The sequence below is a fragment of the Grampus griseus genome, assembly GCF_964374135.1.
Source record: "Grampus griseus genome assembly, chromosome: 2".
NCBI classification, from domain to species: Eukaryota; Metazoa; Chordata; class Mammalia; order Artiodactyla; family Delphinidae; genus Grampus; species Grampus griseus.
Genome location: NC_139018.1, coordinates 118,945,336 through 118,960,381, shown reverse-complemented (window position 1 = coordinate 118,960,381; position 15,046 = coordinate 118,945,336). Strand labels below are relative to the sequence as shown.

Below are 15,046 nucleotides of genomic sequence, written 5' to 3'. Positions count from 1 at the left end.
TCTTTACTTTGCCATCAGGTCCACGTCAGTTCTAACATGCCATTTCCAAATACCAGTTCCCCCGACCCCATTTCTCATTGACTCTGGTGAGCCCAGAGATACTTAGAGTGTGTGTTTTATCTATAGGAGAGGATTAGTCTGTGGTCCGGCAACAGCAGAAAATCTCTCTGAAATCCTACACAGTTCTGAGTTCAGTAAATTCATCACAACAGAGTTGGTTTAAGCAAAGAGCTTCAACCATCCCTAAACATGGGTGTGCTGAAGAAACTGAACTTTTTGCTGTAGAACTGTACAGCAAAATATTATCACACACACAAATTACTTACCTCTTTATAAGTGCAGTAGATAGTGTCATGATAAATGGTAAACGACTTAACAGGAAATTGTGAGGTAAACCATGGGCTGTCTACACAAGATAAAGCCACGCAGCCATTAAGAACTGTATTCACAAAGAAGGATTATGATATAATGTTAAGTGTACAAAGCAGGATAGGAGTGTATATACCATATGACCTCAGCTATGTAAAAATATTCATAGAGGGCTAAGGAGTGGGTGAAGTGAGTGAAGGTGGTCAAAAGGTACAAACTTCCAGTTATAAGGTACATAAGTTCTGGTGATGTAATGTACAGCATGGTGACTGAAGTTAACAATACTGTATTGTATATTTGAAAGCTGCTGAGAGTAGATCTTAAAAGTTCTCATCACAAGGAAAAAAATTTTAACTATGTGAGGTGATGGCTAACTAAATTTACTGTGCTAATCATTTTGCAACATATAAATATATCAAATCTTCACACTGTACACACTTAAAAATAAGACAGTGTTACATGTTAATTATATCTCAATAATATTAACTGGCAAAAATATTCACAGAAAAGAGACTGTAAGGAACCTGCCAAAATGGTAACAGTGACTATCTCAACAGTGAGATCAGGGATAACTGTGACTCCTCCTCCTTCTTTACACTTCCTATCTTTTTCATGATGAGTAAGAAACACTTTTGTAATCAGAAAAATAAAAACAAACTTTTAGAGGGAAACAAAATGCAGTTTAGTAGGTCAAATGGACACACATGAAGAAAAGAAAACCACACAGGAGATTTCGCTCAACTTTCCTTCCTTGAGTAGCTTGTAAGAGACTCGTGGACCTGCTGGGCTTAGTCCACGGAAACGACAAAGCATCAGTACCTGAGAGAGCACTGCGTGAGTGCTCCTGTGGCGGGAGGTGAGAAAGATCTGCCCTTCTGGCAACGAGGTCTGCGAAAGGGGAATTTTTCTACGTATGACGCTTCTTCTGGCAAGGGTCCACATTTTCTACATTTTAATCATGGAAATCTTTCTAGAATGGACTTCATATTCCTTAGCCTTCTTAAAGGGAATGCACAGAACATACATTTTGCCTCCATGCTCACTCAGGGTCTGCACGGGGGGCATCAACAATCATCCAGGGAAATCAAATACAGGGCTTAGTGTCCCTTTGAAACCAGATAGCTACAATTTTTTTTTTCTTTTCTTTTTTGGCCGTGCCACGCGGCACGCAGGATCTTAGTTCCCTGACCAGCGATCAAACCAACGCCCCCTGCAGTGGAAGCGCAGAGTCTTAACCACTGGACAGCCAGGGAAGTCCCAGATGGCTACAATTTCTGAGGTCTTGTGCTTGTCTTGTTGTTTTCTATCCTCTTTCTCCTTATCAGATAGGCAGTTGCAGCTCTCAGTGTGTAGGTTCTCACCTTGTATTTGGCTCTGGCACTACAGCTATCTCCTTCCTTCTTCTGCCCTGGTCTAGTTTACTGCAGGCTAATAAACCTAGTAAGCACACTTATTAGTGAGTTGCCTAAAATAAAAATCAGTAAGCTTAGAGTGAGGGTTAAGGGCTGTTCATAGGCCTTTTTCTCAGCTATAATCCACATAATTAAGGTTGCTGAATATGAGGCTTTAGATAACTGAGGTAGTCAGGAATTACAATTTGATGTGTTAGTTATGCCATGACTCTGTTTTTAAAAATAAAGATAACAACCTAAATGGAAAACGAATTTGAAAAAGAATAGATACATGTATATGTATAACACTTTGCTGTACACCTGAAAATATCACAACATTGTTAATCAACTATACTCCAATATAAAATAAAAAGTTAAAAAAGGGTAAAGTGCTTTATTATTGTTATTTTTAAAATAAAATCTGTAACACAGATTTCCCAACTTTTTAAAGCAACAGAACCCTATTTACAAATGAAATCTTGCTTAGAAACCGAATAATCAAAATAGTTAAAAGCAAAACTACTCTGGGTGATTCAAGGGGGTAAGGCCCAAGCCCTGCCTTCTCAGGCTCCCCTCCAACACCATCTGGCACCCTCTTAAGCACCTAGGCAGAAGCCAAAGACCAAGAGCAGTTTCATAAAGCACCAGACTAATGCTATAATATTTGCAAAGTAACCCAAGTTGAAAGATGTAATCTATTTCATTAAAACAACCACAAAAAAATATGAATAAAGCATCAGGATCTATGTGGTAAGGGAGTAGATGCTTCTGTGTGGCTTAAGAAGAACATTTTATTAAAAATATCTTATTGTTATAGCTTTAAGAGGAAGTCCTAGTGCTGGTCTAGTGCTGATCAAATCTCTTTGGAGAGAAGTCAGAGGCATATCCCTGGAGCCTGGTTAAAGGGCCTCACACAGGACAGATGGGTTCCAGCAGGCTAGCCTGCCTTTTCTCACTCCAATACCTCACACTCTCAGTGCTGGGGAAGCAGTCTGAGGAACTTTCCTGTGCCTCTTACCTGGTTATCTGGGTGGTTGACAGTGAAGTAGCCCACACAGACGATGACCTCATGAAGGAGGCTTTCGCAGGAGACGTGGCTGCAGTGGCCCAGTAGGGAGCTGGCGATGTGCCGGAATGCAAGGGACAAGCCCTCTGCCCCTACAATAGACTAACAAAGACAAGGAGCAGTTAGAACTCCCCAGCCCAGGGACAGCCAGGGCTGCAAATCACAAAACACACCTGGGCCCTGTGCACCTTCTGCCATGATGCCAGAAAAGCATATGAAATTTCTAGAGCACTGTGCTTAACAGTTCAGTTCAGGGATTCCTGCTCCAATAAACGACCATAATAAATGCAACGTTTAAACTGAAAAAAAAAAAAAAAAAAAAAAAACCAGAAAATAAAGCATAGCAGACCAAATGCCTGTACTATGTGGATCAAGACACTATTCACCTAAAGCATGAGTATTTATCCCATTTTTAACAAGGTATTTTTTTTCTCATTGCACAGTCTCACTGTAGAAAATTTGGGAAAATATAATAATACTAAAATTCACCTGTAAATCTACCATTTAGCTAACTTCCAATACTTTTTTTTTTTCTGAAGGAGAAAATATTTTCTTGTATGCAGGGATAAAAATATGACTCTAATTATTTACTTATGTTCAAATAGAAAAGAAATATAAATAACAATTAGTTATTCAAATAGCTCTTGTGCTCCCAAAGTAATGTAAAAAAACCCAACAACCTCCCCCTGCCCCCCCAAAAGAGCACAAAAAACAAACCATGAAGCCCCCTCAGCTATGAGGCTTCTGGGATCCTTTCTCGAGACAGTCAAAGGGCTGTTGGTGGTGGGCGACGCGGGAGGAGAGCCTGAGTCTGTCTGTGCAGCCTGAAGCGTCTATTTAATAAACATGTCAAACAGACAGAGCGACAGGAGGGCAAAGGGGAGAGGCGAGGCCCACAGAATGCACTCGCAGCCCACACTGGAATGAAGCACCACTGCCAGCCTGTGGGAAAAGGCAGTGTTTTAAACTCATCTCTTGATTTGAGGTCTTGGCTGGCTTGAACCAGGTCAGATACTTTGCAGCTTGGAAGTTTCAATGAATTCACTCTGCCTAACAGCCGGGGAGGCACAGTCTTTTTAATAAATACTGTTGAAACAAAATTACTACTAAATTTTAAGAGTGCCTTCTGTCTCCGTTTCATTGCACTGAGACAAAATGTTTTTCAAGCCCCAAAGAGACTTCAGGAGGGCCCTGCTCCTTTAAATCAAGTAGTGACACCTTCTCAGCTCAGCCCTTATTTAATTAGTTGTGTCCAGCTTGCTGTGACCCAGTGCCCTCTGTTTAACCTTCACTGATAAGAGCAGGTCAAGGGGCATGTAAGTTTGAATATAAAAATTAAACCAATTTATCAAGGAAACTATATTTCCTTTTTAGCCAGAATTAATTGCCAAGTCAGTACATTGATTTGTTTCTTGAGACCACCTTCAATTGTAAAAACTGTCAAAGTATATGCACTATACAATATCCGGGATCTCAAGGCCATCTGTGCCAATATGAATTCAGAGTGAAATCAGACTCTTTGCTGAAGGGAGAAAAATATTTTGACAGCCTTATTAGTATATAATGAAATGGAACCAGTTAAGAAAATATTCTAATGGATAATCTTTTGTGACTACTATGCGATGAGTTCTCAACCAAAACAATCACATAGGTTTATGGCTTCAAAGAAGGGTGCAGAAGCACTGGGAATGTTGCATTTGAAACCTAACCTTTTGATTCAGCATCTGCAAGATGGTTTGGGTAAATTCTTCACCTTCAGAATATGAGTCAGTCCACATTTCCTGAGGGCCTACTATGTGCTAGTTAGCACAGTGCCTTTACGTAATCTCATTTAAACCTCAGACTTGTGAGGTAAGTGTTTTTAATCTCTATTTTACAAATGAGAAACTCAGTGTTAAGGATTCAAATGACTTGTCCAAAGTCATACAACTTGGTAGTATGATGGCTCAAAGTCAGGTCAGTCTGACTCGAGACCCAGAGGTCTTGATGAGGATGCTTCTCCATAACAGCTCTACAGAGATGCATTCTTGCGATGCACTGGGACTCAAACCGTCAACATGTCTTACACTGTCTTGTCTAACTCTTCAGAGGGTCAGACCATTTATCTCATTTCAATTTTCTTCTTCAGTTCCTTCAATCCTCTCAGGCAATTCATAAATTGTCTCCCAGATTTTTTCTGAGCTCAGACCCATGCTGTACCTAAAATCTCTTTTCCTGTGCTTTATAAACATAGTTCCTGAAATCTCACTTTTGACAAGTAAGTTGTTTTAATGAACTAGAATATGAGTTTCTCTGACCATATCTATCATAAAAATAATACTTTTCTCCTAAACTCACCCATTGCTTTACAATGCAAATATTGTGTATTTGTATGCTATTTACTTGAGTATTGCACGATTGATCAGGTGTCTATCTATGGCAATGATGTCTATGTGGTCAGATGCTTTGCTTTAGCTTGCTCAACAGAGTGTAGTGGTTAGTTAAAAAAAAGGACTATAAATCTTTGACAGCCGTCCCACTGAGAGATGGGGCCTATGTCTTCTCCTCTTGAATCTGGAAGGCTTATGACGGATTTAACCAAGAGAGGATGGCTGATATGTAACCATATGACTTCTGAGGCTAGGGCATAAAAAAGCCATGCAGCTTCCGTTGGTTCTCTTGGAGCAGTTGTTTTCCAGGAGCTTCCTCTCAGGAAACTCCTACTGAGAACCCAGACACCATGATGTTTTGAGAAGCCCAAGTCACATAGAGAAGCCATATGTAGAGTCTCTGGCCAGTAGTCCTTGATGAACCTAGTCTCTGAGTAATCAATCCCAGGCATAAAACATGAAAGTGAAGGAGCCTCCAGATAATTTGAGCTCCCAGCTATTTGAGTCAATTTGCCCCTCTTCTCCATACCCCCCAACTCCAGTCATTCGAGCCCCTCAGCTGAAGCCCTACATCGTGGAGTAGTGACAAGCCACCTCCACTGTGAAAAGCCCTGCCTGAATTCTGGACTCACAGAATCTGTGATCATAAAGGTTGTTGTTTACCCCACTAAGTTTGTTTGTTTTTCAAATGTATAAAAGTAACTGGAACAGTAAGGTAATCATTGGTAGATGTATTAAAGGACCTGATGTTAGAAATTCTAGGTATCTGGGTCCCTGCACACACTGATGAAGCATAAGAGAAAAACATGTGCTCGACTTTGGGCACCAAAAGGATGGCAGCCAGGAGGAAGGTCCCTGAAGGCCTTCCTGGCCCATGCACTGGTTAAGGGGAAAAAGGTACCTGGGAACAATGTCTGGGGAGAGGATGAGAAGCAGTGATGGCAAAATTGACTAAAATAAGACAGGAGAGTCAGAACAGGGAAAAGGAAAAGAAGAAAAAGCAGGAAAGAATTAAGAGAAATATGGAGTAACAGGAAGGACAGAGAAGAAAGAAGCAAAAGAAGTGTTAGGAACCAGCCACAAAAGGACATTCCCCTGGGGAGGTGGGCATCTCACTCTAAGAATGGCTCGAACTCTCGAGTCACCTTGGTGTTTCTCCTGGGGTTGTGGCAAAAGCGGCTCAGGTAGGGAATATATTCTGGGCTCAATACGGCAAGGAGCTGCAGAGGAGAAGTCGTGGTTTCATCTTAGTTGGGCACGAAGGGCTCCAGAAATAGATTTTTGACTTTTCTAACATTATTGGCCATTGTGCCTAAAGGTCATGAGGGAGCAGGGCTGGTTGGAGTTCACTGGTTCTTTTGAGTAAGGCTGCACAGGCTGTGAGTTCATGGAGGGCTGGGGGTAGGGCAGGGACCGGGGGCTCCCTGACACTCAGAGTGACTGATGGAATAAATGGCTGACTTAATGTAAATGCTTGTGTATGATGTGGTGACCCCTGAAGCAGTATAAATCCTGGTCAGAAGACCCATAAACCAGGAGCTCAGGAACATTTTTAGGTATTTGCTTTTCATAATCCCTGGTAACAAAAGAAATCACTCTAGTTGGACCTAGCTGATGGGTAGCCTGCTGGTCTCCATATTCTGAGGGCATAAAATTAGCATATCTTGATTTCTAAGCTGTTTCCAGACGGAACACAATGGGGTTGGGTCTTCATAAAACACAAATGTTACGTTCAACCCAGAGGCAAGAACCATTGGCATTCTCTGGAGCAGGTACCTCTTGTTCTAGGTGTGGCTGTAAACTCTCAGAACTTTACATATTGTGTAGCTACCACCTAAGGCTAGTTCAAGTGCTTTGAAAACTGAAAAGCATTAACCCTAAGGAAGAGATTTCTGTTCTTATGATGGATAAACTAACTCTACAAAGTTGAAAGATACTGAATCCAATGATACGACTTACTAATTTCCAGTTGTGAAGAGAATGACAGGAAGACAAGAACTGCACATTTGTCACCAGCTACAAAACAGAAGTGTTTCTTCCATCTTGCGATGACCAAAGACCACAATTTTCATACATTTGTATCTCTATAACCTTTTTCCCTTTGAGCAAAGCAATTCATCTAAATTATGGGTTCATTATCTGCCAAGTTTGTTCCCTTTTTAATGAAATCACTTGACAGTTAATAAACTGAAAGAGAAAGTCTACTCCTTGGGGCTTGCTCTGTTCCAAAGGTTCAGTGTTTTTGAAAATTAAATTTCCTACATGAAAAACAATCTGTTTCTAAGCTGACAGTCTGGTGTTATAACATAAAGCAAGTTTTCTTTAGCTATAAAAACTTAGTATTTATAGGGGTTTGCACATTTAACTACACATGCACTTTACGTTGGATACAAGTCAGTTAAATCATTCATAGACAGTCATATCAATCAAAACAATTTATCTAATTTTGGTCGTGTTTATATAAGAAACCATTACTTTCCTTAATATTTAAATGTTTATGGTATGATAATGCCTTTTCTAAAGAAATCAAGACAGAAGATTTATAAGTAGCAGAATGGCATAGGCTTGGGGCCATGGGTACCAGTCCTGGCTCAGCCATGTGTAACCCTGGGAAATTACTTAACTGCCAGCTTTTCCACCTGTAAAATGGGTATAATAATATTCTGTAGGGTAGTCATGAGAATAAATAAGAAAGCATATGCAAAGCACCTAATCCAGTTCCTAGAATACAGCAGCTTAATAAATAGTACGTATTATTATTCCCTGTATTGTAGCTTATTCCTTATGCCCCAATCCAGGAAAAGAACCTCTCACCATATCTACATAAAATTATTTACTCTTGGCTGGTTAACCAATTCCTGGTACCTGAAAAGCAGGCAGGTCAAGAGCTGCAAAGCTGTTGAAGAAACGTAAACTCTGAATGGCCACTTGGACTGTGTTCTGAGCGTAACTCTCCTTGGGACTAGAAGTGCCGGGGTCCGAGATTGTGCCATGGAAGAGGACACAGTAGAGCATATGCAGAACTCCAGCCAGGTCTGTGGCCTGAAGAGCAGCTGTCAGTCCTGTGGGATCCTGGCGATTATTGTCAAATATGCTGTGTGACCTGATAAGAAACATTCAACTTTTTAACAGAAATCTACTTAAAGGATGCTAGCATTTTTATAGGTCAAATGGAACATGACAAGCAGACCGTTAAAAGCAAACCATGTGAGTGGTGTAGTAAGGTAACAAGAAACCTCCAGGAGTAAATGCAGCCCTCCCCCCAACCAAGTGCACTGCGGCCCGCCCTTTTCTCCAGCTGGGAGACCGGGCTGCTGCAGCAGTGGCAACTGAGTACTCTGCAGCCAGGCTGAGGCTGCTTCCACCCTTTGCAGCCTAGATAGCCTCACTTTGTTTAGATTCCAGGCCTGGTGGAACTGGACAGAGTCCATGAGAGCTGTTGGGACTCAGAACTCAAAACACCATGGCTTCCTTTCTGGATACACAAGGGAATCTTCTCAGGGGAGGCAGTTACTGGGGAAGTACGAGGCCTCAAAAACCCAGTAGTGTGTTGGTATACCGTGACAGGGAGACACTTCAACTGCTTCTGAAGGCACAGTTCCATCATCAAGGAGTATTGGCAGGACAGGTTGTAGGGGCCAGGCTCTCAAGAACAAGCTAGTGCTGGGTTAGCTTTGTACAAATCACCTTGAAGTTAGCTTAGCAATTGTGGCAGGCAGTATGGATGAGCAAGAAGCAACGGCAGTGGCAAATGAATTCCTCAAATCAATAGGAAAGGAAGGGTTTGCTAAATCCACCTCACTCTGGAACTCAGGTATGCGTGAAGCATCTAGTGATCAAGAGCCTACAATTTTAGTAAATGTGGCTGCTAAGCATTCATTCACCCTTTTTGCCCCTAGAAACCATACCCAGGTTTCTCTCCCCTTCCCACAGCCAACATGCTTCAGGTGGGGCCCCCTTCCTATTCACTCTGGCTCAAGGGTATGTAGGTCTAAGGTAAGGGGAACATGGAGGGAGATTCTTGGGCTGAAATGCCTGGAAAGAAGCCCTCCCTTTTTCTCCACAGGTTTGAATCTGAAATGTAAGCTGCTGCAGCCATTTGTTCTAACCACTGCACAAATCCTCAGGTCTCTGGGCTGTTCCAAGTGGGTCAGTCACCTTTCTTCATGGGACACAGCTTTTTCTCAGGAAGGGAAGTTACAAGTCCCTGCTCAGTGTCTCCCTTTAACCTGGTATGATCTGCATAAAGCTGAGCAGAAGTGTCTTTATGTTTCTGCCACAGGATGATGCCCTTCCCTATTTAACACTAATATAGGTCCCTCCCATTCCTTTTTCTGTTGTTGTTGTTATTGTTCCTTTCAGCTGGAATCTAGAATGGGAGAGAGGCATTAAAGATCTATGCTTATCTCATAAATTTGCCCAGAAGCACTGAAGAGATGCCACTAAGTAAATATGAATTCGAAAGTGCTGGCTGGCAAGTTTCTAGTATCTTGTCTAGTTTTCTAATCTATAACTTTTTAAAGGGATTATATTATTCATTCTAATTTGTTAGTTTCATCAAAGTATAGTTTTATTCGTAACTGTGGTAAGCATTTGTTTCCTGAATGTGCACTATTTCTGATAGTCTAAGAATGTGGGATGACACTTATACTTGTTCTCTTCTTAAGAAAGCAGGTCTTATGAAATACTATCATCTCATTTGCATGGCAGGACCTGCTAAGTACATTCACATCTTCCACCCCGCCTCATTTGTAGTTCTTCATAGTTGGTAGAGAAGGTGTTGTTCTCCTCACTTCACACATGACACAACCGAGACCCTCAGAGATTCAGTGAGATGTTTTAGCTCATAAACATTTGTCAGTGGCAAAGGCAGGGGTACTACCAAGAACTGTTGACTCTTTAAAGGCAGGGCTTTGTCCAAAGACCAAAACATCCAGGCCAAACAGGAGGTGACCTCTTCTTTCGTCTCCATGCCTTTTCTTAAATCAAATCTCGGGGTTAACTGAACACTGTTAAACAAAGTACACAGACGTTGTAATGTAATCCTGATCATCACGGAGAGACACTTTCTGTCTTATGGGACTCAGTAAAAACAAAAAGTTAAGAAATTATATTTATTTGCTTACAGGCACATCTGAACCTTTACACAAACTGTTAGCTAATGTCATTTCAGTTCACCCTTCCTTCCTTCCTTCCATTATAGCCATGAGAGTTAGGGGTCAGACCCCGACTAAAGACGTGAGTAGAGATTAATGTGTCTGAGTTTATTATATAGATTCCAAAAAGGGGTCTGTGTTTGTTTAACAATGACTGCCTTTTAGAACCAATGACAAGTCAGAAGACATTTCTCCCTAAAGCTAATTTCTAATAGGCTTTCAGAACCTTGGGGATGAGTGACATCACTGCTGGTGACAACATTTTTTCTTCTTTGTGATTCAGAATGGTCACCTCCCCTTTACTGCCTGTGTTGCTTTTAAACTGATTATTAGCATATTCAAATGCAGATATTCAGGAATATAGCTTTATTATTTAGAAAACTTTGTAACAGTTAATCTTTGCAAGCATTTATGAAATGACATGAATTCACTGCTATTACTTGTTTAAAAAAATAAATTAAAAAAAACCCAGCAAGTGAAGATCATCAGAATAGTTTCTCTTCTCTCCACCCCACCCTATTTAGGAAAATACCAAACTATAAAATAACATAACTCAGGATCTTTTGCAATATTCTTCTGATGAAATAAAAATGTTGATTCAGAAAAATCAATTAAATTAGCATTCAAGAACTCAGATGTGGAAATGGTTCAAAATGTATATTAATATTGCTTTGTGGAAAAGACACTTTTAAAGTTAGCCTACAGAATATACAGGGTGGAGGGGAGGGGAGAGAGCTTGTCTGCTGCATTTGGCTTCCACAGAACTAATGTAGACATGAAGGGACTTTAGAAAATGTTTACTTTTGATTTAGTCTGAAATACGGATAATTTGTCCTTGAACAGGCCACTGGCTCCTGTTGGTCTTAAATGTCAGCTATAATCACTTTAAGCCTAAATGTTTATAATAAAAAAGTAAAAGGCCTTATTCATATCAGGCACAGGTTATAAAAAGTTTTCTTTTTTTAAATAAATTTATTTTTGGCTGCGTTGGGTCTCTGTTGCTGTGCGTGGGCTTTCTCTAGTTGTGGCAAGCGGGGGCTACCCTTTGTTGCGGTGCGTGGGCTTCTCATTCCGGTGGCTTCTTGTTGTGGAGCATGGGCTCTAGGTGCGCGGGCTTCAGTAGTTGTGGCACACAGGCTCAGTAGCTGTGGTTCGTGGGCTCTAGAGCGCAGGCTCAGTAGTTGTGGAGCACGGGCTTAGTTGCTCCGCGGCATGTGGGATCTCCCCAGACCAGGGCTCGAACCCGTGTCCCCTGCATTGGCAGGGGGATTCTTAATCACTGCGCCCTCAGGGAAGCCCATAAAGTTTTCTTTTAAAAACACATTGAAGATATGAAAAATCAGATCTGAAATTTTGTATATTACACTCTAAGATCTTCTCAATTTTACTGGATTTTAAAGTGTTTTTGTTTGGTCTCTAGGATTAGAGATCTTAGTGGCATATTCATTTCTGTTCATTAATTGTGAGATTCAATCAGGAAAAACTATAACTGGGCCATCAATATACCTGCACAGCTCTTGAAAACCCTACTTTGCCTTAAAGGAGAGTATAGTTGGGCAAAAAAAAAAGCAATAATTTGTGTGGGCATGAATCACCTGCCATCTGTTCTATCTTTAGTATTTTAAACCACTTATGTAACAGGCCTTATTTGGCCCAAAAAAGCAGCTGTGACAGTCGCACACACTATAACCCCCTTTCCCCATTTGTTCCTGGCTTGTTTGCTCTTGTATCCCTGGTCGCAGATTTCTGATTCGGTAACATCCACCCTGATCCCCTTCAGTGCCGGTATCTTCTAGACTGCTCTCCTAGCTTCTTGGATTTTGGCTTTGTTCCCTCCTTTAGATCTGGAATCCCAGAGGCATCTTATCAGAACCTCCCATTTTAGCCTCTGAATCCAGAACACTCCCCACAAAGGTCTGCATAGTGCTGGGAGTGGACGGAGTTAAGTCACTGTCCCTCCCAATGATGAATGTGAACTTCACTGTTCAAGGAGAAGTGAATTATTTCTTACAGAGTTATTCCAGCTGTGGGCTCTTATGTACTGGAACAGTCTTAGAAAGCTGACCTTCATCTAGTAACATCATCATTTATCAGGCTTTGTGGTGAGCAAAAGGGACATGATTATCTGTCATATATTCTCTATTGAAAAAGCCAAAGTACCTGTGCTCCAGCAACAGTGACCTGTGATGTATTACAAAATCAAGGAAGACCAGACCCCTGTCCTATAGAACGTTACAGTCTAATAGTGGCAGGCATGTGCATCAGCTTCCTATTGCTGCTGGAATAAACGATCACAAGCTAGTTGTTTAAAACAACACAAATTTATTCTCTTAAAGTTCTGGGGGTCAGAAATCCAAAATGTCTCACTAAGCTAAAATCAAGGTGTTACCAGAGCTGGGTTCCTTCTGTAGGCTGAAGGGGAAAATTTATTTCCTTGCCTTTTACAACTTCTAGAGTATGGTTGCTCCTTGGCTCCTGGCCCCTTCTTCCATATTCAAAGCCAGCAGCATAGCACCTTCAAATCCCTCTCTAACACTGACTTTCCTGCTTCCCTTTGAGATTACACTGGGCCCACCTGGATAATCCAGGCTACTCTCTCCATCTCAAGATCCTTAACCATTTCTGCAAAATTCCTTTTGCCATGTTAGGTAACACATTTATAAGTTCTGAGGATTAGGATACAGGTATCTTTGGCAGGGCATTATCTCCCCCCACCCCTGATTTTTTTTTATTGTGGTAAAATACACATAAAATTTACCATCTTACCTGTTTTTAAGTTTACAATTCAATGGTATTAAATTCGTTCATAATGTTGTACAACCATCACTACCAACCATCTCTTTAAGTCTTTTTTTTTTTGCGGTATGCAGGCCTCTCACTGTTGTGGCCTCTCCCGTTGCGGAGCACAGGCTCCGGACACGCAGGCTCAGTTGCCATGGTTCATGGGCCCAGCCGCTCTGCGGCATGTGGGATCTTCCCGGACCGGGGCACGAACCCGTGTCCCCTGCATCGGCAGGCGGACTCTCAACCACTGCGCCACCAGGGAAGCCCTCCATAACTCTTTCATCATGTAAAACTGAAACTCTATACTCATTAAACAATAACTCCCTATTCCTTCCTCCCCCTGGCAACCACTATTCTACTTTCTGTCTCCATGATTCTGACTACTCTAAGCATGTCATATATGTGGAATCATCATATAGTATTTGTCTTTTTGTGACTGGCTTATTTCACTTAGCATAATGTCCTCAAGTTTCATTCATGTTGTAGCATATGGCAGAACTTCCTACCTTTTCAAGGCTGAATAATATCCCATTATATGTGTATACCACATTTTGTTTATCCATCATCCACTGATGGACACTTGGGTTGCTTCCGTTTTAGCTACTGTGAATAATGCTGCCATGAACATGGGTGTATAAACATGTCTTCAAAACCCTGTTTTCAATTCTTTTGGATATATATCCAGAAGTAGAATTTCTCAATCATATAATAATTCTATTTTTAATTTTTTGAGGAATTGCCATAACATTTTCCACAGCATCTATACCATTTTACATTCCCACTAACAATGCACAAGGGTTCTAATTTCTCCATATCCTCACCAAACCTTGGTATTTTCTTTTTTTTTTTTTAATAGTAGCCATCCTAATGGGTGTGAGGTGATATCTCATTGTAGTTTTGATTTGCATTTCCCTATCAACGACATTGAGCATCTTTGCATGTGCTTATTGACCAATTTGTATTTCTTCTTTGGAATTCAAGTCCTTTGCCCATTTTTTAATTGGGTTATTTTGTTGTTGAGTTTTAGGAGTTTTCCATAGTTCCTGGATATTAACCCCTTATCAGATATATGACTTGCAAATATTATCTCCCATTCTCTGGGTTGTTTCTTTACTCTGTTGATATTATATTTTGATGCACAAATCAAAAAACTTTTCATGCAGTCCCATTTGTCTACTTTTTCTTTTATTGCCTGTGCCTCTGGTGTCACATCCAAAGAAATCATTGCTAAATCCAATGTCAGGAAGCTTTTGCCCTGTGTTTTCTTCTAGGAGTATAATTGTTTTAGGTCTTACATTTACGTCTCTGATCCATCTTAAGTTATGGTGGTAGATAAGTGTCCAGCTTCATTCTTTTGCTTATGGATATCCAGTTTCTCCAGCATCATTTGTTGAAGAGACTGTCCTTTCCCATTCAATGGTCTTGGCACCCCTGTCAAAAATCATTTGGCTATAAATACAAGAGTTTAAGTCTGTGCTCTCTATTCTATTCCATTGTTATATATGTCTGTCTTTATGCCAGTACCACACTGTTTTGATTACTGTAGCTTTGTAGTAAATTTTGAAATCCGAAGTGTGAGTCCTCCCCCTTTGTTTTTCTCTTTCAAAATTGTTTTGGTTATTTGGGGTCCCTTGAGATTCCATATGAATTTTAAGATGGGATTTACTATTTCTGCCAAAAAAAAAAAAAGCCTTTGGGATTTAGATAGGGAGTGCAAGGAATGTACAGATTTATAGATTGCTTTGCATAGTAATGACATCTTAACAATATTGTTTTATAATCCATGGTCATGGGATGTGTTTCTAATTTATGCCTTCTTTGATTTCTTTTGGCAATGTTTTATACTTTTCATTGTATAAGTCTTTCATCTTCTTGTTTAATTCCTAAGTATTTTATTCTTTTTGATGCTAT

The 15,046-nt window shown here is 40.6% G+C and overlaps 1 protein-coding gene across 3 annotated transcripts in view; it reads right to left on the bottom strand.

The window, feature by feature from the left end:
- Positions 1–15,046, bottom strand: part of SCAPER (S-phase cyclin A associated protein in the ER) — a 495,909-nt gene that overhangs the window by 37,987 nt on the left and 442,876 nt on the right. For 2 of the 3 annotated variants that reach the window (XM_082647309.1, XM_082647310.1), the window contains exons 28-29: positions 8,061–8,298; positions 2,779–2,928 (exon numbers count right to left, since the gene is read on the bottom strand). In XM_082647309.1, the coding sequence (XP_082503435.1) occupies positions 2,779–2,928; positions 8,061–8,298 (388 nt within the window). Of the gene's footprint in view, positions 1–2,778; positions 2,929–8,060; positions 8,299–15,046 lie in introns of those variants that run through there. The other variant, XM_082647311.1, reaches the window with a different exon arrangement.